The sequence below is a fragment of the Grus americana genome, chromosome 7, assembly GCF_028858705.1.
Source record: "Grus americana isolate bGruAme1 chromosome 7, bGruAme1.mat, whole genome shotgun sequence".
NCBI classification, from domain to species: domain Eukaryota; kingdom Metazoa; phylum Chordata; class Aves; order Gruiformes; family Gruidae; genus Grus; species Grus americana.
The window spans coordinates 10,304,425-10,326,687 of record NC_072858.1 but is presented as its reverse complement, the minus strand read 5'-3'; the positions used below and the strand labels follow the sequence as shown (position 1 = coordinate 10,326,687).

At 42.0% G+C, this 22,263-nt stretch overlaps 1 protein-coding gene across 29 annotated transcripts in view; it reads left to right on the top strand.

The window, feature by feature from the left end:
* TCF7L2 (transcription factor 7 like 2) overlaps positions 1–18,892 on the top strand; it is a 180,796-nt gene extending 161,904 nt beyond the window's left edge. For 3 of the 29 annotated variants that reach the window (XM_054831950.1, XM_054831941.1, XM_054831939.1), the window contains 7 exons: positions 2,256–2,381; positions 3,220–3,379; positions 4,119–4,226; positions 9,104–9,152; positions 9,716–9,766; positions 10,923–10,995; positions 16,622–18,892. In XM_054831950.1, the coding sequence (XP_054687925.1) occupies positions 2,256–2,381; positions 3,220–3,379; positions 4,119–4,226; positions 9,104–9,152; positions 9,716–9,766; positions 10,923–10,995; positions 16,622–17,051 (997 nt within the window). In that variant the 3' untranslated portion in view covers positions 17,052–18,892. Of the gene's footprint in view, positions 1–2,240; positions 2,382–3,219; positions 3,380–4,118; positions 4,239–9,103; positions 9,153–9,715; positions 9,767–10,922; positions 11,000–11,579; positions 11,653–16,621 lie in introns of all 29 variants that reach the window. The other 26 variants (XM_054831949.1, XM_054831935.1, XM_054831931.1 and 23 more) reach the window with 20 other exon arrangements.
* Positions 18,893–22,263: the final 3,371 nt, after the last annotated feature.

Below are 22,263 nucleotides of genomic sequence, written 5' to 3'. Positions count from 1 at the left end.
AAGCGGAGCTCTTCCTGCCTGCTCTCTGAAGAGGCAGGCTTTTCATCTCCATATTCCTTCTTTGTTGTCCTGTTGTCTCTGGCTTTTTTTCCAGTTTGAACCCTAGCTAGCCCGAGCAGCATAGTCCTTTCTTCAACGCTGAGTCTTGCCTAGGACAGGCAGTAATTCAATAGGATGTGTGTCAACTTTTTAACTATGCTTATACCGCTTTCAGTGAGGTCAGGATTTTGCCATGGGTTTTATTTTCACCTATGTTTGTAAGTTATTTTTTTAAAAAAAGCTCTTAGTGTCAGTTTTTATTGTTTGCGTTGTACTATGGCTGGAGGCCTCAGACACTGTGTGAACAAACTTCAAGTATGTCTAATCAAATATACATACACAGAAAAATATAGAGAGGGAGATCAGAAAAAAAAAATACAAAGGCCTAGTTTGTGTCTTGCTGATGGTGAAGCAATTCTGTGGCACTAGTGGGACCAGAAAGTTGGTCATCTTGTAGCCTCACCATTGTCTTCTGTTCTGACCTACCATGCACCAAAGCGTTTCCCCAAATGTGCATTTCTCTCGCAGCTACTTTAGTCAGAGAGCAGGGAAGGTGTTTTGACAATCCATTTGGAGATTTGTGTCCATGGGTCTTGAGCAGAAGTAGAAATCTGTGGAGGAATGACCATTTTGCTGCCCGTTCTCCTCTTCCCCTGCCATCACGCTCTCCTTTCCTTCTCTCCACACCTTTGTTTGTAGGAGCTGCAAGTCTCTACAGTTTGAACAATTTCACATTCTCCCTGTCAGACCCCACTCTTCCCACCACTGCCTTCAAAGACAAAATACTTCTGTCTAGTGCTCCTGAGTACTACCAACTGATATACAAAGATCCTTAGAGCTCGTAGTGGACAGTACCTCTTGTCCATGAAAGTACTACTCTGTCATCTTCTGAATGTAGGGAATGTCTAGGCAGTTTGGGGGCAGGGGGAGTTAAGCTCAGTAATGGAATTTATAAAAGAGGGAAAAATAAAGAAATCCCATTATATTTCTGATACTTGTGTACAGTCTACTTATCCATGGTATGTCACCCCATTTTAAATCCTATTTGATAAAAAAAAATCATTGTATATTGATGATAGAAGAAATAATTCTTTATCCCATTGCATGTTCCATATTCTCTGGGTATTTTATTTAGACAAAAACAGTTTGAAATCTGAGATGAGAGTAGGGATTTGCAGTGATAAAAAAAACTTGTCATTTGCCATAATCAATTTAGTCTTGGATTTCTGGGGAAGTTATTTCTGAACCAAATTTTTAGGCTAGATTCCATTCCCTGGAAACCTGTTGACTTCAGTGGAGGCTTTCTAAGGGAAAGGCAGTCAGTCATAGTGTGCTTTCCTTATTCACTGCAAAACCTTTCTGCGACTGTTGAGAAATAATGATAAGAAGTCAATCCTGCTTTTGAGAAGTTTGTTCATTTCGGTTAAAAAGTAAAAAGTCTGAATGATTGTGCCATGTTCATGCTGTGGCCCCGACTGAGCAATTAGATTCATGCAGAAGGATCGCACATCCCTCTGAATCCAGTTGCAGGACCAGGGCCTGTCCATGTATATGACCATAAAGCTGACAACATTTTTTCTCTTTAGAGAAGATGAATTTAAGCCTTCCTTGATTACCTTAATGGGTCAAAATTTACTTAATTCCACAATCTTCCCACCTTCTGTTAAAGCAACGGGGCTCAGAGATTTATTAGACACAAATATTTTCTTTTGCTCCATCAACAAAATGTAGCTAATGAGGCATCTATAAGGATTATCAAAAATGCATCTAGATTGTGTTGGCATTAATATTTTATTTTGCTGTCAATATGCAACAAAAGATGTCATCCTAAATTCACAATGTGATTCAGAACTATGAAAATTGATTCCTTGGTTGCCACAGACAATTTCTTAGCAAAGAAATGGACTGGTGGATTTTCTTGCAGGTAGCTGAAATTCCACTTTCATCCAAGTTCATCCAGTTGAATTTGCCTTTTGTTAAAGATGTTAAAAATCATGATGTCTCGTGTCAGTAATGATAATGAAGGGGAAGATTGGCTTTAATGACATTAGAAGAGTCATTATGTTTAATTTATTGCTAATTAATGCTGCCAGCTTTCATATGCTTTGTCTAGCTGTCATGTGCTTGTTATATGCCTTTTTTTTTTTAATGTGTACACATCCCTCCCCATTCATTCATTTTTATTCTGACGATTTACACAGCTTTCTCTCCTCTAGGTTTCCTCCACACATGGTCCCGCCACACCATAGTTTACATACAACTGGAATCCCTCATCCGGCCATAGTCACACCAACAGTCAAACAGGAATCTTCCCAGAGCGACGTCGGCTCACTCCACAGCTCGTAAGTCCTTGCTTCCCATGTCTTCTTTTTAGAATACCCAAAGCATTGCCTGTGCATGTGTGGCTTTTAAAAAGGCTTGGACTTGTGGGAATGGGTTTGCTGTAAAATATTTTAATGACTTTTTCTCTTCTGTTCTAATTGATTTTAACATGGTTTAACTACCAAAATGTGTCAAAATAATGGTAACAGTCTTTCAGAGTCATTCTGTGATGTAGACAAGTAGTTACTAGTTTCACCCATTTTAACAAGGAAGTGGAATTTCCCTGATCAAGATTCAAGCTTCTTGACTGGTTTCCCTGTTCCTCAGTGCCTGGCTTGAAGCCGTGAGATACCGGATACATAACAGGAGACAATAAATCAGAGCGTAAATGGCTTGTTCAAAGCTGCAAAAAGAGCTGGTATCAAGTTTAGGTTTGAACCGAGGAGAGCCCTGGTCTGCCTCTGCCCCTAGTGCTTCTGGCCTTTCATTTTACGGGGGAAGCAGAAAGGCAGAATTTCATTTCCAAGTGATGATGGGGTGTAACTATTTCCTCTACCATCATGGGCAAAAGCCCTGCCCATGAACCCATTTCCCTGGGTGCCCACATCCTTCCAAGGTTCTTCTAGGGGCTGAGAGGGTACTTGGTGATATTGTGTAAACCTCAGATGAGTGTTCTTATAACGCTCTTAAAACTGTTCTCATACAGCAGCCAAGGGGAAGACTCTAGAAAACCTTCTGGTCCTCTTCCTAGAGACTAATTTCTGAGTATTAATGCTAGAGAGATTGAGGGGATTAATTTAATAAATTCACAAGGGTTCTCACTGTGTGGTTTCTGTCTGTTCTATCTTTACCCTTCAGAAAACATCAGGACTCCAAAAAAGAAGAAGAGAAAAAGAAGCCACACATAAAGAAACCTCTTAATGCATTTATGTTGTATATGAAGGAAATGAGAGCAAAAGTTGTAGCAGAATGCACATTGAAAGAGAGTGCAGCCATCAACCAAATCCTCGGTCGAAGGGTAGGTAACAAGGGAGAAGCACAAGCAGGGACTGAAACTCGGTAGGATTCACACCTTCTGAAGCACTGTGTTTTCCTGTTATTTTGATAACGGATAGGGAAATTACTAAACCAAAGACCTTAGTTTGGTTTTTTGTTTTCGCAGACACTTTTTGCAAGGGGGCAAAAAGTTCACAGGGAAGAGGGGGAGTAAATTAATAACAGTGTTATTTCAATGTTATTTCCATGACCTGGGAAAAATCTCAGATTTTTTTATTTCATCCTAGAAATGGGCAGAAAAGTAAATGAGGAAGGATAAAGCCTTTGGGAAGTATGGTACCAGTATCAGCACCTGGGAGAGCTAGAAGACAAGAGGGGATGCCTGTGGGGAAGGGAGGTGGAGACCTTCTCTAAATCTGTAACTGAGATCTGTTTCACGACCAGTGGTTCAGCTTCTGGACCCTCTCACCTGCTCTTTGTTTTTGTTTAGTTTTCTTAATTCTCCTCTCTCATCAGGAAACAGCGGGGTTGAGTGAACATAAATGATTAGTTGTGACTCAATTGAGTTAACCGGAGTTATAATCTGGAGTTATAAATAAAATATGAATGGCAGCATGCCAGATCATCTGGTTTTATCTCTTTTTTTTTAATGAAAATCAGCTCTAGCTGTATTTATATATAAATAATATACTCTGCTGTTAACGCACTTAAAAAAACACTTGTGCTTTTTATTTTGTCTTTTTCTCTTTTCTTCATCTCAGTGGCACGCGTTATCCAGAGAAGAACAAGCGAAATACTATGAACTAGCAAGAAAGGAACGACAGCTTCATATGCAGCTGTACCCGGGCTGGTCCGCACGGGATAACTATGTAGGTTCCTATGTAGGTGGAAATTTTTTTAGTAGTAGAGCTTGTAGAAATGTATATGTGACCTGATGAACTACGACCACACATTGCACACAAGCACTACTTGGAAAGCGTGCCTCAGGATCCCAATCTGGTAACAGTAACGGACGCTTCCCTCTGCGATACTAAAACTATTGGGGATAAATCCCAGCCCTCCACTTGGAAGAGGCTTCCTGGCTGGGAGTAGTAAAAGGTTAGAATTGGGGCATGACAGTAGAGCTCTGTGAAGAAACTCTTGCCTTCACTTTTACCAGCGTCTGGAAATGCTGTTTGGCTTGCTGGTCATTTTAAATTTTATTTTTTAAAACAAATTAAAAATTTCCCTAGTATGGCTCCTCTCCTTTCCACCAAAAAGATGAATAATTAGTGTCTTGTGCTTATCTGTGTGAGAGTATAGTGGAAAGTGGAAGAATGACTTATCCTAGCTTCAGAGAAGGACTGGCAAAACCAAAAGCGTGACTTGTTTGAAAGTCTTACTCTCAAGTGGGGTTAAATGAATTATTCCACGCTCTACTGTTGTATATTTCGATTATGTTTTGCTTTTTCATGGCCATGTTATCTGTTTTTTATCCCCCTCCTCATTTTTTAAAAAGTGGTTTTGCAGTTTGTCATCAGTTCATGGAGTGTTTTTTAGATTGATTCCCCCGTCCGCCTTTCAGAAAGCCTGTTTTATAGCTAAAAGTGGTAGAATTTTCTGTCTGTTAAAAAACATAAGGCCAGCATTGTAAGCACTTACTAGTAGTATATAACCCCTTCTTCCATGAAGGGTAAGCGGTGCAACTGGTAGTAAGTGTTTGCAAGCCTAAACCCATAAATTCTTGGCAGATTTGTGGATTGGTGGGAGCTCTAAACCCTCTTTAATAGGATTATAGCAGCATCTTGATTATTTATTTTTAAAAAATTAAATAAAAATCACCTAAAAACTTCCAAGGTCTCTAACTCTGGAATAAACCCTGCTCCCTACCTTCCAGGCAGAATTCCCTGCAGGTTTGGGGACCAGCAGCTCTAAGATTGATGTCAGTTATGTATGGTGTTACACATTTCGTTCTTGTTGAAGTCTGTCTCTTCCATCATTGTCATCATCACCGCCTATTTTACCATAAATAGCCTGTTTTGCTGTAAATCACATTAACTGCGTGCTTTGTATATGGCAATGTTTGCCTCTATGAGAATCTGTGCTTTTACATGTACGGATGGGAAGAAGCCAGTTCGGAGTCTGCAGCGAAGCCTAGAGCAGCAGCAGCAGCAGCAGCTCTCTACACTCTTCCACTGTTCCAGCAGCAGAGAATACACACGCTCACTTTTTTAGCAATATGTACTTAAGGACATTTTTCAAATCCTTCTGTTCTTTCTCGGTCATCTTTTCTTTCCATTGGGCTCTGCCTCGCTCCCTCCTTTGTTCGCCGTTGCAGGTGTAGCTGTGCATGCTCCTTGGAGGAAACCTCTTTAAGCACGGTGAGGCACTGCTCCTGCTAAACAGGTTTTCCCTTTCTTTTCGGCATAGTCTGGCCTGAGACTGTCAGACCATAGGCTTGAGGTAGTTCCTCAGCACTGTGCAGTATCATCATCTTGGGTGTTCAAAAGGGAGTACAGGCTCAACTGAGGTTTCAGGAATGCTCATTCTGCGCAGCGCCTGTGCTACCGACAGATGGGCATGTACAAAGCCTTCAGTGTTTAGGACCTCTTACTTTTGTCCTCACCGTGTGAGCACTGAGAAACCCTTTCTTCTTGAGCTAAAAAGGACAGGATGAGAAAGCCAGTGCTTTCCCAGCAGCTTGATGCTGTACCCCCAAGTGACCTTCAGGGGGAACCTTCCTGCCTGAGGAGAGCCTGGTACCTTTGCATCACACGATTGCATCATCCACAGGATTTATTTATTTCTCCTCTCCTGGTCCTTTCAGAGCTCTCCAATTTCCCCTCCTCCCTCAGTGTTTCTTAGGGTCTTGAGCTCTCCGCACATCTAGAAGGGGAGCACATTTAGGCTGCTTGAAATGGTTAAATCGTTAGGCATCTCACATCAGGCACGAGGATGAGGCCAGCTGTAGCCCAGGTCTTCAGAAATCGGAGCAGTACATTCAAGAACCGCAGCTTTCAGCCTGCTCTTAAATAAAAGAAGAGGATTCAGGGAATCCCTCGTGGCTTGTTGGTGTCACAAGGCACATTTGCTCTTCCCCAGATCTAATATAAGATGTTAAGCAGCACTGAGTGCTGGACTCAGCACTAGATAAGGGTCTCGTCACCTCGCCTGCCACTTGTCTAGAAAATTAGTACCAAAGAACCTTGCAGTCCTGTCAAAACCCATGTTGATTTGGCTCTGCCAAAGTGGTTAGCAAGTATTTACATCCACATTTACTTGCAGCCTAAGAATTTGTATAGTACGATGATGGAAAATGTTGCAGACTGTCTGCTCAAGTCTTAGGAGGACAATTGGAGGCAAAGGCAAACAGTGTCTTCTGCAGAACACTTGAAAAACTGTTGCCATAATTCTCAAGTCCATGTATTAGTTTAGCTAGGTGATCAAATACCTTCTTGTAGCACAGAAATTCAACAAGCAAGCCACGTGATTCTTCTCCCTATTTCCTTTGAAAAGGGTGTAAAAGAAGTTAGAGACCTCTGTCAGTTCTTTGCTAGGAACAGTTTTCAAAGCTTGTGTTGAAAAGGAACCAGAAATTCCTGGTCCCTGGCTGACATTCCTGTATCAGCCATTTTTAACAGATTGTTCCCTAAAGGGGTTATAGTACTTTAATACCTGGCTTGAAGAGTTTGTAAAGGGCAGGTCACTCCTGACCTCTGTTCTGGCTGGCCCTCGTGTGAAGTTATAAGGTCTCATATTGGAATAGCCCTTGAATTCCCAAACGTACTGCAAAAATTAAGCAAATTTGCCACAGATGCAGTCTGTTAATTATGCAAGTGGCCTCCTTGAGATTAAATAAAAATCAGGCTTATGATCCTGAGGCAATTGTCTGGTTTTGGTTACGTTGTAAAGCTGGAAGAAATTCACTGACTTTCACAGAGTTACTCTCAATATAGATCAATATAGATGGAGCAGTCTGAGCCTCTTATATCTTTATGTGATATGTGGACTTCAAGATACCAAATTTTTCCCTGTTTTATTCTCAGGGAGCTTTAGGAGCAATGCTTGTCTATCTTGTCTGCCTGTCATGTTAGACTGATGGCTGCTGTAGCAATTGACTCAGCACAACAACTTTCCATATCCCAAAAACGACCTCAGAGGTGTCGGATATGATTTCTCAGCAGCATCCAGGCTACAGGATTTGTGCTGGTGCTGCTTAAAAATCCTTTAAAATGGACAGTGCACACAGCTTTTCCCATCACCAGAAGGCTTTTGTGAACAAGACTGTGCTTGTCGCAGCCTGGACAGCAGGGTGGCAGTTTACAACCCTGAGCAAGCAAGGGGGAATGAGTACAGAGCCCTGTGCCAGAAAGCCAGCTTTTGGGGTGGAAAAATATGAGAACAACAACAAATCAAAATCCAGCATTCACAATGGGGGAATTTCTTACTAATACGTTCCAGGGACTGTATCATAGTGACCATCCCAAATGTTACAGTGGATGTCCCAAGCTGAAGCCCAATCTTAACCATTTAGCTGGGAGCCAGACCAACCTACCGAGAAAGATGTCCACCATGTGGGAGAACCTCTTGGCTTCCCCACAGATTTATCCAGCCCTTCAAAAGTGCTGTGAGGTTCCTTCTTCCAAAAATGTTTGTTCCCTTTTGACCATACGGGATTGCTGGTCTGGTGTCTTTTCACCAACTTCTCTTAGTACCACATCTTCAAAAGCAGGAATCTCTGTGCTGTTCACAGTTGACACTGCTGGCCTGAAAGTCGTTGCTTTTAGCATCGGGGGAGCTGTGAAAATGAAATTACTCTGTCCCCTTGCACTGGCCTTCTTGCGCTGCTCTGCAAACCCTGTAGCTCAGTGTTAGAAAAGTTTTCTTAGAAAATCACTGTTCTCTTTTGAGCCATGCTTATTACTTTATAACTCTTCTCTTGGAAAATGATCGTTGGGCTTCCACAGAAGTTAGGCTCTGGTCATGTCCTCTCCCACACTGCTGGAGGAAAATGGAGAAAGGGCCTTTCTCCCTCCAGTCAGAAATCATAACAAATTCCATCATCTTGTGGGACAGTATTTGGGAAAGGGATGCAGTTTAGCAAAACATTACTGGTTATTTTTTCTTGTGATAGAGCAAAATGTGGGAATATCTTAGTTATATCTGGATTTTTTTCTCTTCCTCGCTTTGCTTCCTAAGTTGTCAGTGCACTTCTAAACCTGCAGGTCAGGTTTTGCTCATTACTTGGCTTTCTCATCTACTTTAACGGTTGGTTTTGGGTGCTGAGGAACTCCAGGGGCTCAATCCGACCTCACTCATGGACTCTCCCACCTTGAATCTCCGCTGTTGCCCCTTCATCCCCTCCCCACCCCACAGAAACGTGACCAGGAATTATTTTTTTGAAGCGAGAGCATACAAGTGTCAATGTTTCTGTCCTGATGATAATCCTATCTCAAAAGAAGCATCTTGCAAGTTGTTCTGCCCCTTCCCCAGCTACTTACAGCTTTGGTGGGAGTTAGTGCTGCAGGGAGGCTGTCTCGAAAGGCACGGGGCAGGCAGGCAGAGCTATTCCCAGGGTGTGAGCATCCCCTTGGGGCCCCCCAAGCCTCCCTGCACCGGGAGCAAGCTGGTACCGCGCTTCAGTGTCCTCCCTGGGGAGCTTCCTGCACTGGCCACAGCCCCATCACTTAGTGCTGTCTTGCAGGGAGATGGGTTTGGGTTTGGGGTTTTTTTTTTAATCCTTCTCATTTGTGTATGTTTCCTGCAGGGAAAGAAGAAGAAGAGGAAAAGGGATAAGCAGCCAGGAGAGACCAATGGTAAGTAAAAATAAGTCTAAATCTCTTGCTTGGTGGAAGTGTGGCAGTCCTGGTGTGACGCTCCTAGGTACGGGGGAGGTGGGTACGAGTCTCCTGGCCTCACGGGGAGCCGGCCCCTATACTAGACAGCCTTTTTTTTATTTTTTTTTTTTAATGCACTCTAAGTATTTACGCGTTATTGGCCTTCTAAAACTAGTAACCAAGCCATTGCATGTTAGAGCATCTTGTGACGTTAGCTGAATTTGTACATAATAATTGCAAAGCCTTTAACTGCAGAGCCGTAGTTGTAATGCCTATGCCATCGTTTATAAAGTTGTCTGCTTATTTTGCACATATGTGTGTGCGTGTACGTACGTATGTATGTGTTTGGTATTAATTTGGGCTGTACCTGTGTGTTCTGATGCATGCCTTACAGTGGTAAATCGCACCCATTTTAAATTAAGGAGGTTTGCCGTTCTATATAGGAAATTAGAAATACTGCATAGGCAATCTCATAGTCAATTTTGAAGAAGCCCTGACTTAGTTTTTTTGAAGCCTTTGTATAATTTGTTCTTTTTTTTCAGAACACAGCGAATGTTTCCTAAATCCTTGCCTTTCACTTCCTCCGATTACAGGTGCTAACGTCATTTTGAGTCATTTAAAATAGTTTATAAACTGCTTTTTAATTTTTTTTCCTGCCATTATAGATTTTAACATTAAACACTTATGACATTAAGAAAAAAATACCATCCACACATTTTGATAGTATTTATTATCTATATATCTTTATATCTATGATATGTTTGATAGTATTTTTTAATTTTGTTTTTCGTTTTTGTAACAATTGCTATTAAAACAGTAATGCAGTAAAAATAACGCAAGAGTTGTACTAACTGTGCAAATTGAATATGCAGTATTTCTTTAAAGAGACTGATAAAGAATGGAAGCAAGTCAGTAATGAACCTCCTTAATCTAATGGCATTTTTCATGGCTCCCACTAAGTCTTCTCACATTAGCATGCATATGCATTTTTTAATTATTATTTTAGTTTTGGAATTTTTTTTATTTCTTTTTTTTTTCCCTCTCTGCTCAAGCCTGTTCATTGCAATTCACTAGCTCTACTAACTCAGCACCTTGCCATGCTTTACGTTTTATTTTCTGGCTGATACTAACATACTCATTCCGCAATCTGCTTATCCTTATCCATTCTTTTAAATACAAATTAATAAAAACAAATAAATTGAATGTTATTCCAAAAGCTGCATTATCCCAGGAGATATAATTTCCTTTTTTTTTTTTCTCTTATTTTTATTTTGTATCTGAGTTGAAGAAAAAAGCATGTTCAGGATCTAACTTCCATACTCAGCTTCTTTTCTTCCTTTTTTCCCCCCCCCTCTCAAAAAAGAGAATAAAAAAACCCAGCCCAAATAAATCTTGCCTGAAACATCTTGCTAGACCAGCCACAATGACCTTCCTCTACCTGCTCTTTTAAAAGGGAAAGAAACAGTCCTTTATAAAGGGATACTGCAGCTTTAATTGCAACAGCTAATCTCAAGAGTTGAATAAAAATGTGATTATCACTTTTTTTAACTTTTAAATCAAAAGTCAATATTTTGCAATTAATAACGAGGACATTGATTTTTATTCCCTTTTTTATTTTTATTTTTTCCTTATTTTTATCTTTCTCTTTTTTCTCCCCTTTTCTCTCTTCCTCTCTCTCTCTCTCCCCCCTCTCCCCTTTTCTTTTTTTCCTCTCTCCCTTTTCTGCTCGCTTTTCTTGAACTCATTCAGACCTGAGCGCTCCTAAGAAATGCCGAGCGCGCTTTGGCCTTGATCAACAGAATAACTGGTGCGGCCCCTGCAGGTGTGTATAGTTTTCCCAGACTCGCTATGGCTGATTTGCAGCTGGTTTATTTGGTACTTTCCCCTTTTTTTTCCTGCCTTGTTGCTTTGTAGCTCTGTGTTGTGATCTAGAAGACACAAGGGAGTGGGACACTGCCATGAGTTATCGTCTCTCTGAAAGGGTTTTGCTTTTTTTTTTTTTTTTCCGTTGTTGGTCTTTTTTTTGCCTTCTTCTTTGCTGCTGCTAGCCAAAAACCCACTGTAAAACAGCATCAGCCTTAAGCCCATCCGATCCGTGGCTCAACCACGCTCCTGCCCTCCAGGCCTCCACCCAAGGAAAGTCGCTCCCAAAGCCCTTGATAACACGGCATTGAGTGCGGTACCAACACCGGACAGACGCACGGCCGTGTTGGAGGTTTTTTTGGTTATTTTCTTTTGGCTCGTTGCCAAAGTGCTGTTTTCTTTCCTGCCCTTGGTACGAGGGGAGATTACCAAATAAAACTGAGGTGATTGAAAGCTAAACGTAGCTGTAGCTAAGATGACGCAGACCAAATGAGCTCTATCCACCATTGTGTTGTATTTTTTGTGTTTACCTTATGCTAACAGATGCAAATACTCCAAAGAAGTGTCGGGCATTGTTCGGGCTTGACCGACAGAGTTTATGGTGCAAACCATGCAGGTATAATACTACCCATTAGGCCTTTGGGGAAATAAAAGCAATCTGTCCTCTTAGTGCATTTGTGTGATTTTATTTTTTTAATCTTTTTTCCCCACTCCCCACCTTTCTCTCTCCCACAGCATCAATTGCTAATAATCTTTGATCTTTGGAATTCCTTGCTAATTTAATGCCATTTTCTCTCTTTCTTTACCAATAACCTCTCCCTGGTGGTAGAACTGGGAACAAGAAAACTTGAAGTCCTTAAAGCTGGCAGTTTTTTGGCTTTTTTATTATTTTTTTGAGATTGTCAGCAAAATGAACGTTTAGCTGGACATCTGTATTTTGTCTTTCATTTGGGTCTATGTCCGCTGCCTCCAAAGGCTTTTTAAAAAGGTTCTGGGATCTGCAGCACTAGTGTTTTTCTCATGATTAATAGATGTAAAAGCCAGTGTTTACAGCTTATATTGTACTCATTTTTTTGGTGTTATCTGCAAAATTAAATAGCTACCTGTAGGCTTCTACGCCTCGGTACGGTTTATGTAGATATCAGTTTTTTAAATGATCTGATGTCTTTTTTTTTCTGATTCCAAAAATACATTTTTTCCTAAATTTTATCCCAACAAGTGAGCTGTAAACGCCTGAGCTCTAGACAAAACTAATTGCAACTTTAGTAGGACAGTTTCCAGCATTAAAAGGAGATGAAAGACATCAGAGAGCCCAAATTTCGACAGCCCATGTTCTACTGGAGTTTAATTCCATGTATAACTCAGTACGTACTTCTCTCTTGGTGGAGGGATACCGAGTAGTTCTTTTCTCATTCCTTTTTCCTTATATGATCGCATTTGGTTAAATTTGTTGTTTCTTTGTTCTGATACAAGCAGTCTTTGAATTTGGAATATTATGATGGTAGGTATTTCAACCCAAACCACACTCTGTGTGTAGTGATTCCTCTCCCACATTTTCCCCTCTTACTCATGCCAGTCCCATGTGCTCCATCTCATTTAGAATGTAGATCAGACGTCCATCGTATTTTGTGTATGCACGCAGTCTTGTTTGTGCTTAGTGTCGAGGAAAACACGGATCGAGGGTGGTGGTGTGTGTCAAAATACCAGATAAGGCACCAGAAATGTCTTCAACGGATTGCATATTGTCCTGTTCGAGGCATGCTGGTACCGGGCACTGGGGTCTTAGATTATGTCTGTTAAACAAGCTTTGAAAGCAGCGGTTTCTTAAAGCTTAAAGGAAGAAGGGTTCAGTCCAGAAGAGCTGGGTAGCCACTTCACTGTGTCAGGAGGCTCAGGTCTCATGCTAGCGAAAGACTCGAATGTTGTGTTTAATTAAGCTTTATTTGTGGTTAGTTCATTACACAATATCAGCAGATATTTGTGTAGTCTAGAGATCGAGTACTTGAAGCATGTCAGGCTGCGTACGCCAAGTACCAGAACCGGGGGCACATCATGTTTGTGTTGCTTTATCTTTCCCTAGCTGCTTAAGTAAACAGCATACTTTTAAAACTACATTTTATCAGCAAGAGGACTTTTCGTTCGGCCTGTACAGTGCTTAGGTTACATGTGAAGGATAAACCCTCTCTTAACTTATGCCAGACTTTGGTCAGAAATCTTTGCAGCTCATCAGAGACAACTTGTTGAGATCAGGTTTGAGCAGGGCAGTGCCTTTCAGTGGTGTAGCCAACACACACAGTCAGCTGCTCTTTTTTTTTTTTTTTTTTTTTTTTTTTTTTTTTTTGTAAATGCATGGAGGCATTTTATCACTAGATAAGAGTTTAGAGCATTTCTCCTAGTTCTGGTCCTAACCATTATAACATTGCATTTGCTAGCATGGTAGCTTTTTGTAGCACATCTTAGGTAGATGCTAAAGATGTGCAGTTTGCTACTACAATAGCAACTGAGACATCTTTGCTCACCGCAGCAGAATAAACCCTTGTCATCATCTGTGGCTTTCACTCATGGCAATTGCAGCATTACAGGTTTCCTGATGCTGTCCTGGGGCTAGTTTCAAGGACAGCAGGAACAGTCTCAGATCTGTTGGTGTTTGCCAGACTGATGTAGCAGTTGACAGAGTGGCACAATAATCCTCACTGGTGCTTCCGAGCGGTAGTATTTTTGTTCTCACTGTAAGGAGAGCAAAACTGAGGCGCAAAGGATTCCTCAGATATTTATTTATTTCACTTCACCAGACTTGCCTGGTGGTGTTCAATTCTGGTAATACTTGGCTTGCAGGGGTTTGGGGTTTGCCCATCTATGCCTTCTGTCCCACCTAACCCTGCCACGTACATGACCACAGATTACACATGGTGGGAGCAGCACAGGCTGGAGAAATGTTCCCCACTTTGAGCCATCATGATTTAAGTAAATGGCTTTTCAGAATAAAAGTGGGCATGCTATTAAAGAGTTTAATATAGAACAGAAGCAGAAGCAGCAATCTACTACCTTAATCCTAGTCAAAGGAAAATTACTTCTGGTAGCAGACCAGTGGGTTTAGTCTTAAAAAGGCTGTTAACTCTGTGGAGTCAGAAAGTCAGGCAGACCTGGTTTAAGTCTGCTTTGCCACAGGAACTCTTCCTTTCAGGCCATAGAACTTAAAATAGTATTAAAAATTCATTTTTAATTTTTGGCATACTATATTCAAACTGCCTCCAGTGAAATAATTAACTGCCTTGTAGGTTCAGAGCAATCCAATTGAACAGCTTCTAGACCACCGTGAATGAGGCAGGCAGGCAGAGCTTGGGCCTCTGCTTGCAAATTATTTTAATTTGGAGACGGCGGGGAAGCCCCGCCGTCTCCAAATTGTGAGAACCCACCTTTCCACACAGGTGTTATCAGTGAGCTTTTTGAAGCATCACTGTTGTTCTTTGCCACTGGCAGCTGTACAGAAGGTCCAAACATGAACTGTGGCCCTGGTAGCATTGCACAGCTGAAGCTAGGAAGTGGTGAGACAGAGGCGAGTGGAAAAGGAGCAGGAGAACTGTCCTTAGCCAAGAGCCAGAGGCTTCCCACGTTGTTTGTTGATGGTAGAAGAATTAACAGGTTCTGTTTTGAGCCCACCAAATTAATTTTTTTTTCTGTCTTTTAACGTCGCTCTAATAAAGCATGGTTTACAGCCTTCACTTGCTGTCTTCTATCCTTCTTTCTTTCTTTTTAACATTTAAGTTGCATGGTTGTCTTTAGTTTTTAGCATGTATTGATCTGCAGGCTAACGTGGTTAAAACTCTAATAGCCCTAACCCCTTACCTTGCCATGTGGAACGTGGAGCAGAACCTGAGAGCAGAGCCTGAGTCTCTGGCGGAAGGGATGTCACAGCACTGGTCCCTTGCTGAAGCTGGTGGAAAGATGGGGCGCCAGGGTTGCTGTTCCCGTCCTGGCTATGGGAGATGGTATTTTTTAACTCCAGGATCAAGCTGGTTAGATCTCCCTCACAGGCAAGAAACATCTAGCCCCGTTGCCTAGAGAGCAGACCTTGGTTTAACCCAAGTCAAACACCGTTGCCATACCTAAGGGAGAACATTTATGACCACCAGTGGAACTAGGGCACCTATGCGAGTGGGAATGTCACGCAGTGACACTTGGCTGCTGTGCCACGCTCGGGCCCTTCCTCTGATGAAGTGCTGAGCAAAGGCAAGGTGTCCATTGGAGGGGGAAAGCAACCTACTCCTTGTTGGAGTGGCTTTGTGCAGCCTAGCTGAGCATCCATAGTTTTTGTGGCAGAGCTGCTCTAGACAGACTTTGTCATATTATGTATGACCTCGGGCTGTGTGACAGCGGTTCAGCACTTCCTGTGGAAAGTGTGCTTGTGAACAGGAGGGCTTGGAGAGCCATCAGTATTAGGGTCAAGGTGGCCACTGAACGTCGTTCTGCCAGATGCTGTGGTTGTTTGCCTCATTATTTCTGTCCTGCTGCTAGAATTGTCTTGCATATACTTGGCAAGAGAGATGGTGTGAAACTGTCATCTGTTTTCATTGCTCCTTTACATTATTAAGTGGACAGAGGGAGGAGAAAAGATCTCTGTCGGGTCACTTATTTGAAGATGAGCGGCTCTTGTGAGACTCTCATATTCCCTGGTGTGAAATAAGCTCCATGTTGCTCCTCACCTTTGTACCTGTCGTCGTGCTCTTCACCTGCTGAAATTGTATCCCGCTCTGGAGTTACATGGATAGCCTCTCAGAGGAAAATTCCCCAAAACGCAGACGAGCAGGTTCCCAAATCTACCACTCTCCCTTCAAACAAAAAGTAAAACTGAGTCAATTTAAAGCCACAACCTGCAGGCCATACAACCAGTTATTCTTGTTATTTTGGATCATACTCTGTTTATCCTGTTCTTTTCCTGTTTTTTCTTCTGTTTGCTTTGTTTGTTCGTTTTGTTTTTATTTCCCCTCTCTCTCGTTCTCTCTATTATATATCCCTCCTGTCTGACGTTTCTGGATTTGGTGTGGTTCTTAACAGAGGAGAAAGCAATGAGCAGTAGTTTGCAGCCATCCTTGCCTCCCAAGGGCAGTGCATCGTAAGAGACGACAGGTGACTCAGGTGTAGAGATAGCCCCATTGAGTTGGACAGCGTTGTGGGACATCTTGAGATACCATCAACTATCCAGAGCTTTTATTTTATAAGGATTAAATGATTATTATGATTATTTTTTCCAGAGGAGAGTCGAGTTTGTAGATTAGCATAGTGGGCTCCAAAAACATCTTATCTGATTTTCAGATTATTAAAATACCTAAGGAAAGGAGGCGGCATGAAGAGGAGGGGGATGAAGAGACAATTGGTGAATCCTTTCCAAATCTGTTAGCCAAGGGGAGGTTCCCAAGCAGGCTCGGTGCCGAGGACACCCTGCCAGACCCCCAGGATGGTGCGTGGGGCCGGGGTGCCGCCCGCGCAGAGCCCAGAGTAGCTAACTGACGGCTCTTTGCTTTAGATAACTGTCTCTGTCGGCGTCTCTGCCCTTTATTCACAGATAACTCTCTCCCTGTTTCTAGGAGAAAAAAAAAGTGCGTTCGCTACATACAAGGTGAAGGCAGCTGCGTCAGCCCACCCTCTTCAGATGGAAGCTTACTAGACTCTCCTCCGTCCTCCCCCGCCATGCTCGCCTCCCCCTCCAGAGACTCGAAACCACAGACTGAACAAACGCAACCCCTCTCACTCTCATTGAAGCCCGACCCGCTGGCGCACCTGGTCATGATGCCGCCGCCATCCTCGCTCGTCCTCGCCGAGAGCGCTGCGAGCAAGCCCGGCGCCCTGCCTGCCACCAGCTGCCCCAACGGGGCCCTGGACCACCCGCCGGCCGCCCTCCCGCCGGCCGCCGCCGCATCCCTAGCACAGCCCTCGACGTCCTCCTTGCATTCCCACAGCTCTCTGGCGGGGACACAGCCCCAGCCGCTCTCCCTCGTAACCAAGTCCTTAGAATAGCTTTAGCCTCGTTAGCCCTTTCGGTTTCCTTCGGGGGGATTGAATTCTGTTGGGATTTGGGGGTTTGCTTTGGGTTTGTTTTTTTTTTTCTTTAATTTTTTTTTTTTCCTTCTCCTCCTTGTCGTCGTCCGCTGTTCGTCGTCGTTTCTTGGTTTCGTTTTTAATTCGTGCCACGTGGCTACATTAGTTGATGTTTTATCGAGTTCATTGGTCAATATTTGACCCATTCTTATTTCAATTTCTCCTTTTTAAATATGTAGATGAGAAAAGCCTCATGATTCTGCCAAAATTTTTATCAACAGCTGTTTAAAGTCTTTGTAGCGTTTAAAAAATATATATATATACATAATTGTTATGTAGTTCCAATAGCTTAGTTTTAAAGACTGATTTTAAAAATTAAAAAAAAAAAAAGAAGCAATTTTGAAGCAGCCCTTGCCGGAGGCATTGGTTCTTTATTATTTGTATTAAATACGAGCTTGCGAACCAATCATTTTACATCTGGTTTTTAAACCTTTAAGGGCACAACGAATGCGGTGCCGCTACTACTTCTTTTTTTTTTCTTCCTTGTGTGAAACAACCTTTATTGTGATGTTACTTGTTATTGTTTAAATGTACAGAAACAAAGGGTTAAAAAAAAAATGTGTTAATATACCTTGTTCCATGGTGTTGTTCTTTTTGGGGGAGGGAACGCTACTCAACAATTAAAAGTATCACAACGCTATTGGACCAGTAGTATTTATTGCTTTAGAAATTGCTTGTTGTATCTGTATGTTGTCCCTTTTTAAATGTTTTTTTCTTCTTTTTTTTCTCGAAACATTGTATAAAGGGTTTTTTTCCCTTAGTGTAAGCATCTTATATATAACAACTCATTTGTACAAGGTTTTTAAGTTTATATATAAATGTGTATATATATATTTTTTCCGGGATTTTTGTTTTTGATTTCCTTTTGTGATTTTTTTTTTTTTTTTTTTTTGCTATATGAAACACAGTTGCCACCAAATGGACATTCGCAGATGCATTTTTTCAAGGATCAATAGTGGAAAAAAAAAATGCTTTAAAAGCCATTACACACAAAAAGACTTGAAAATTTAGCAAGGGAATTTTTAGCAACGCTGTTTGAAAAATAGCAAGGTCCAAGTGTCTCCCGTTCAGAACTGCAGCTGAATCCCCTGCGACATTAGGACTGTAGGCTGTGTGCAAAATTTTTATGTGCCAAAATTCTCAGTGACTTTTAACTTTCTCCCGACAACTTTTTTTTTTAATGCTGTAATTTTTTTGTTCATCATGTTTTGCTGTGATGTTACATAGGTAGATATGTATGTAGTTTTAATGTCACCTATAACAGACGTGTTTGGTAGCAGATTGTCCGGAAAGCATTTAAAATGAAGAGGTATAAACCCTTAAGGGCCAAATTCTGTATATTAGATTATTCATAAAAGGAAAATCAGACTGCCACTTTTATGTACACTTACTACATACAGGTAGGTAGCAAACTTAAAACAAAAAAAAAAACTAGGCATGTTGATGTTGCAAAAAACGCTGTATAAAGCTGAAAAATTGTTCATCTGTTCATTCAGTGCCATTGTAGTTGACATGAAGCGATTGTAAAACTGTCTCAGATTTTTCTCTGGTTTATTAAGATGCTAACTATAACATTTTTTGTGAATACTTTGAATGTTTCCTAACAGTTGTGATGTTACTGTTCCGTTTTATGCTCTTATTCCGATTTTCATTTTTAATGGTTTGGAAGCCATTTTTTGTAATGAATAAATGTTCATGCTGTACAGTATCTGTAGCATGCAGTTCTGGATTAATAAAAGCAACTTAGTATGTGCAGAGAATGACTTGTCAACTCATTTATGCATTGACTGCATTTTACTCTGGCCAAAAAAGATTTACAGCCCGAGTGGAAAACTTCCTTGAAAAAAAATTTGCGAAAATTCTGGCGACTTGCAGCCAGCTCTAGTTGTGAGAAATCCTCTGTTTCCTTTGGGTTCCCATGCTGCCGCCTGCTAAATTAATTTTGCACTCGCCCTGTCCCTGCTCAGCAAGCTTTTGCATGAGTAGCAGTAGTTGAAAATCCTTTTTATTTAGAGTAAATGGCATGTAATTTGGCAAAAGACAAATAGCACGTGAGCTAAAGTAATGTCGTCCCTCTGTGAAGTGATCCTGACTGGGGGATGGGAGACCAGGTCTGATGATACTTTTAATTTTAAAACATTTTTGTTCAACCTGGTGATCCCACAACACGGGGCTGATGCACTATTAAGGTCACGCAGGAGAGCTTAGGTAGCCCTAATTAGTCAAGAGTCCTTGTGCTGGCCATAGGGTTTATGTCCTGCATAGATTTGAGCCCGTTTTTGCATATTTTATTTTTTTTAATACAATGAGCCCTTGCAGTACAACCTGCTCTGAGCACTGAGCGTCCAGCATCCACCCAACGCAGCAATACCTGTAGATGCTGCAAGATGAAAACAAACTTGGATTCAGGAATTTTTATAAAACGGTTGATTTGTTTGGGGTTTTTTTGACTGAGTAGGGATTTAAGCTTCGTAATTTCCAGGAATCTCTCACAAGTGGATGTCACCATAGCCCCAGTCATCTTGGAAAATCTCAGCCATAGTAATTTCTACATTGGCACTCGAGGGCAATCGAATGCAAAGGTCTCGGAGCAGGTTTGTTCCCTGCTGTCGTGCCAGCGTATTTATTGCGTATTTATTGCTCAGGTAATGCACGTCTCGTCAGTCGGTCTTGACAGACTCTGCAGGAAGGGTAAGTATTCTTCCTCCTGGAGGAAAACAGGTGAAGTGATTTTCTGCAGAGACCTGGGCATGGGGCCCTTTTGGAAAGCCCAGCCCTGGTGCTGAGACCGTGCTGTCCCTCTCTGTGGAGTCTGATAAAACAAAAACTGGCTGCAAAGCAATTTGTCCGTTGGCTGCAGGAGGAATTTGCGTTGTAGAGGGCTGGGAGGTACTGGGTAAAGTACTAAATAATGTTTAAACAGAATATATAGTACTTTAAATTGCTAGCACTTTTTTTAAATGACTAGTTTACAAGCCAGAAGCCTTTTTTTATTTCAAATGTGTTAACAAAGGGTAGCATACATGAGTATTGCTTCATATTTCCTATTAGAAGGATTAAGTCACGAATTTTTTATCAAGCTCCATTTACCTTCTTTGATCTAAGGCCTGATGCTGCTTCTGTTGCGATCTCACACAACATTCCCCTTGACTTCAGTGGAACATGTCCCCTCGTCACCCGCGACAGGCGTGCGGGCAGCACGGGTGGAACGGGACTCTGCAACCGGGAAAAGGATGTTGCTGCGAAGCCTTTGTGGAAGATGCCAAATCCGGCTGTTGTTGGTAGCCAGCAAATTGAATGCGATGCTCCAATTACTCGCCTGCTATTTAAGGTTTCTAGGGATTTTTTTTTTCTTTTCTCCTAAATGTTTTGGTAGAGCATGGCCATCCATCAGCCAGACGCATGTGCTGGATCTCTGCTGGGGATAACTGCTCTCTTGTAATGTAAAACATAGTGCTCCAGGGAGATCTTTGAATGCCGTGATTCAAAGGAGACACCATCAAGGTATGATTCATATATTCAGCATAGTAGTGTGTTCTTTGCTTGCTGCTTTATTAGCAAGCTTTTGGAAAGTAGAGTCTAAAAACACTGTTCCTGGACAAATTGGTTTTCCTTCTGTGTATGCAGTGAGAGAGGCACGTGTTCCAAAGTTAGGTTGAACAGAGCTTGCGAGTGGTGGATAACTTGTGCTGGGAACTCTTGTTTGCTGTGGAAAACAATTGCATATTCCTGGGCAAGCAACCGCTTGGGTTTCCTGTAGGTTCTGCATTGGCTGTGTCCCTTGATGGGTTTGTGCCTTCAGATTTGCCTCCAAATTCCCCTTGCTTGGAGACCCTGAGCTGGGTCAAGGCTCCTGGGAGAAAATTGCTGTTATTTATACGTACTTCCTTCATGTCCAGGAGTCACAGCCAAGGACCCCATCAGACCAGGTATGCTGGAAACATGGTGGAAAGACAGCCCTCCCCATACACTGCGGGTGTAAAATAGGGTGAGCAACTGGCTGCAGGGGTATGGCCTGATCACCCCATTCACCCCCAGATCCACGCAAGCGAGGGCAACCTCCAGAGCGGGTGGTGACAAGCTGGCACGCTCTGACCTTGCGCGGGGCTGGCACGGGACAGCGTGGGGCCCTACGTACAGTAGGTAATTCACTGCAGCATTTGCTCCCATCTGTTTTTACGGGATAAGGCAAGGAAGCAAGTCAATGTATTGCATGTTCGGGAGACATTTCTTTTCCATTAGTTTTGTAAATCTCATTTTTCACTTAGTGTATGGAATTTTAAAAAGTTGAAGCAATTTCTGACTCAATAAAGCAGTGCCACATGGTTTTAAGCTTTGCTTAAAGGACAAAAAGGAAAGGCAGGAAAAAAAGAGCAATCTTTAGAGTCCTGTTCATTTCATTAGGCCATGAAAAGATGTAAAGACAATTCACAGTAAAATAGTTGCATGGGCCATTGCAACAATCATGAAAGCAAACAATAATAATAATAAAAATAAAAATAAAAATGAATGTGTGTTCATAGCTGCCCAGCTATGTCTGGCACACACGTAGGAGTGCTTTACCACCTAAGACTCTGGGTAAAGATTTTGGATGCTATTTTGGGAAAGATGCTCCAGCTGAAGACTAAATTCAGTACAGGACCAATGTTGAGTTTCAGTGGTCTTTGTTGGACAGGAAGGCTGAAGCTCTTGGAGCCTTAAAACTATGAATATGCAAATGTGCTCAGAGATTGTAGCAATCGCTATATTATAAAAAAGACTAGATAGGTACTTTGGCACTCATTTTAAGATGTCGGAAAACATCTTGAGACTTTTAAGGCAGATCAGCTACAACCGCATGCATCCCAATAGCTCATCATTGTCAATAATGTCACCAGCCTGTTTTAAGGACTCCCTGAGGACAGGAGTCTGCCAGCCCCTGAACTGATTTCCTTCAGGGATCAATCCAAAATATTCACTAATGACTTGCATCCGTGTTCTAGGAGTTGCTCTTTTTCTGAGGTTGGTAATGCATTTAATTCGGGGTGGGGGGGTGTTAGCCTGGACCTCTAAGTCAGTGGAGATCATGAAGTCATACTGTCTGTCCATCTGTCTGACCCTCTCCTGATAACTCTTGAATCCTCTGGCATTC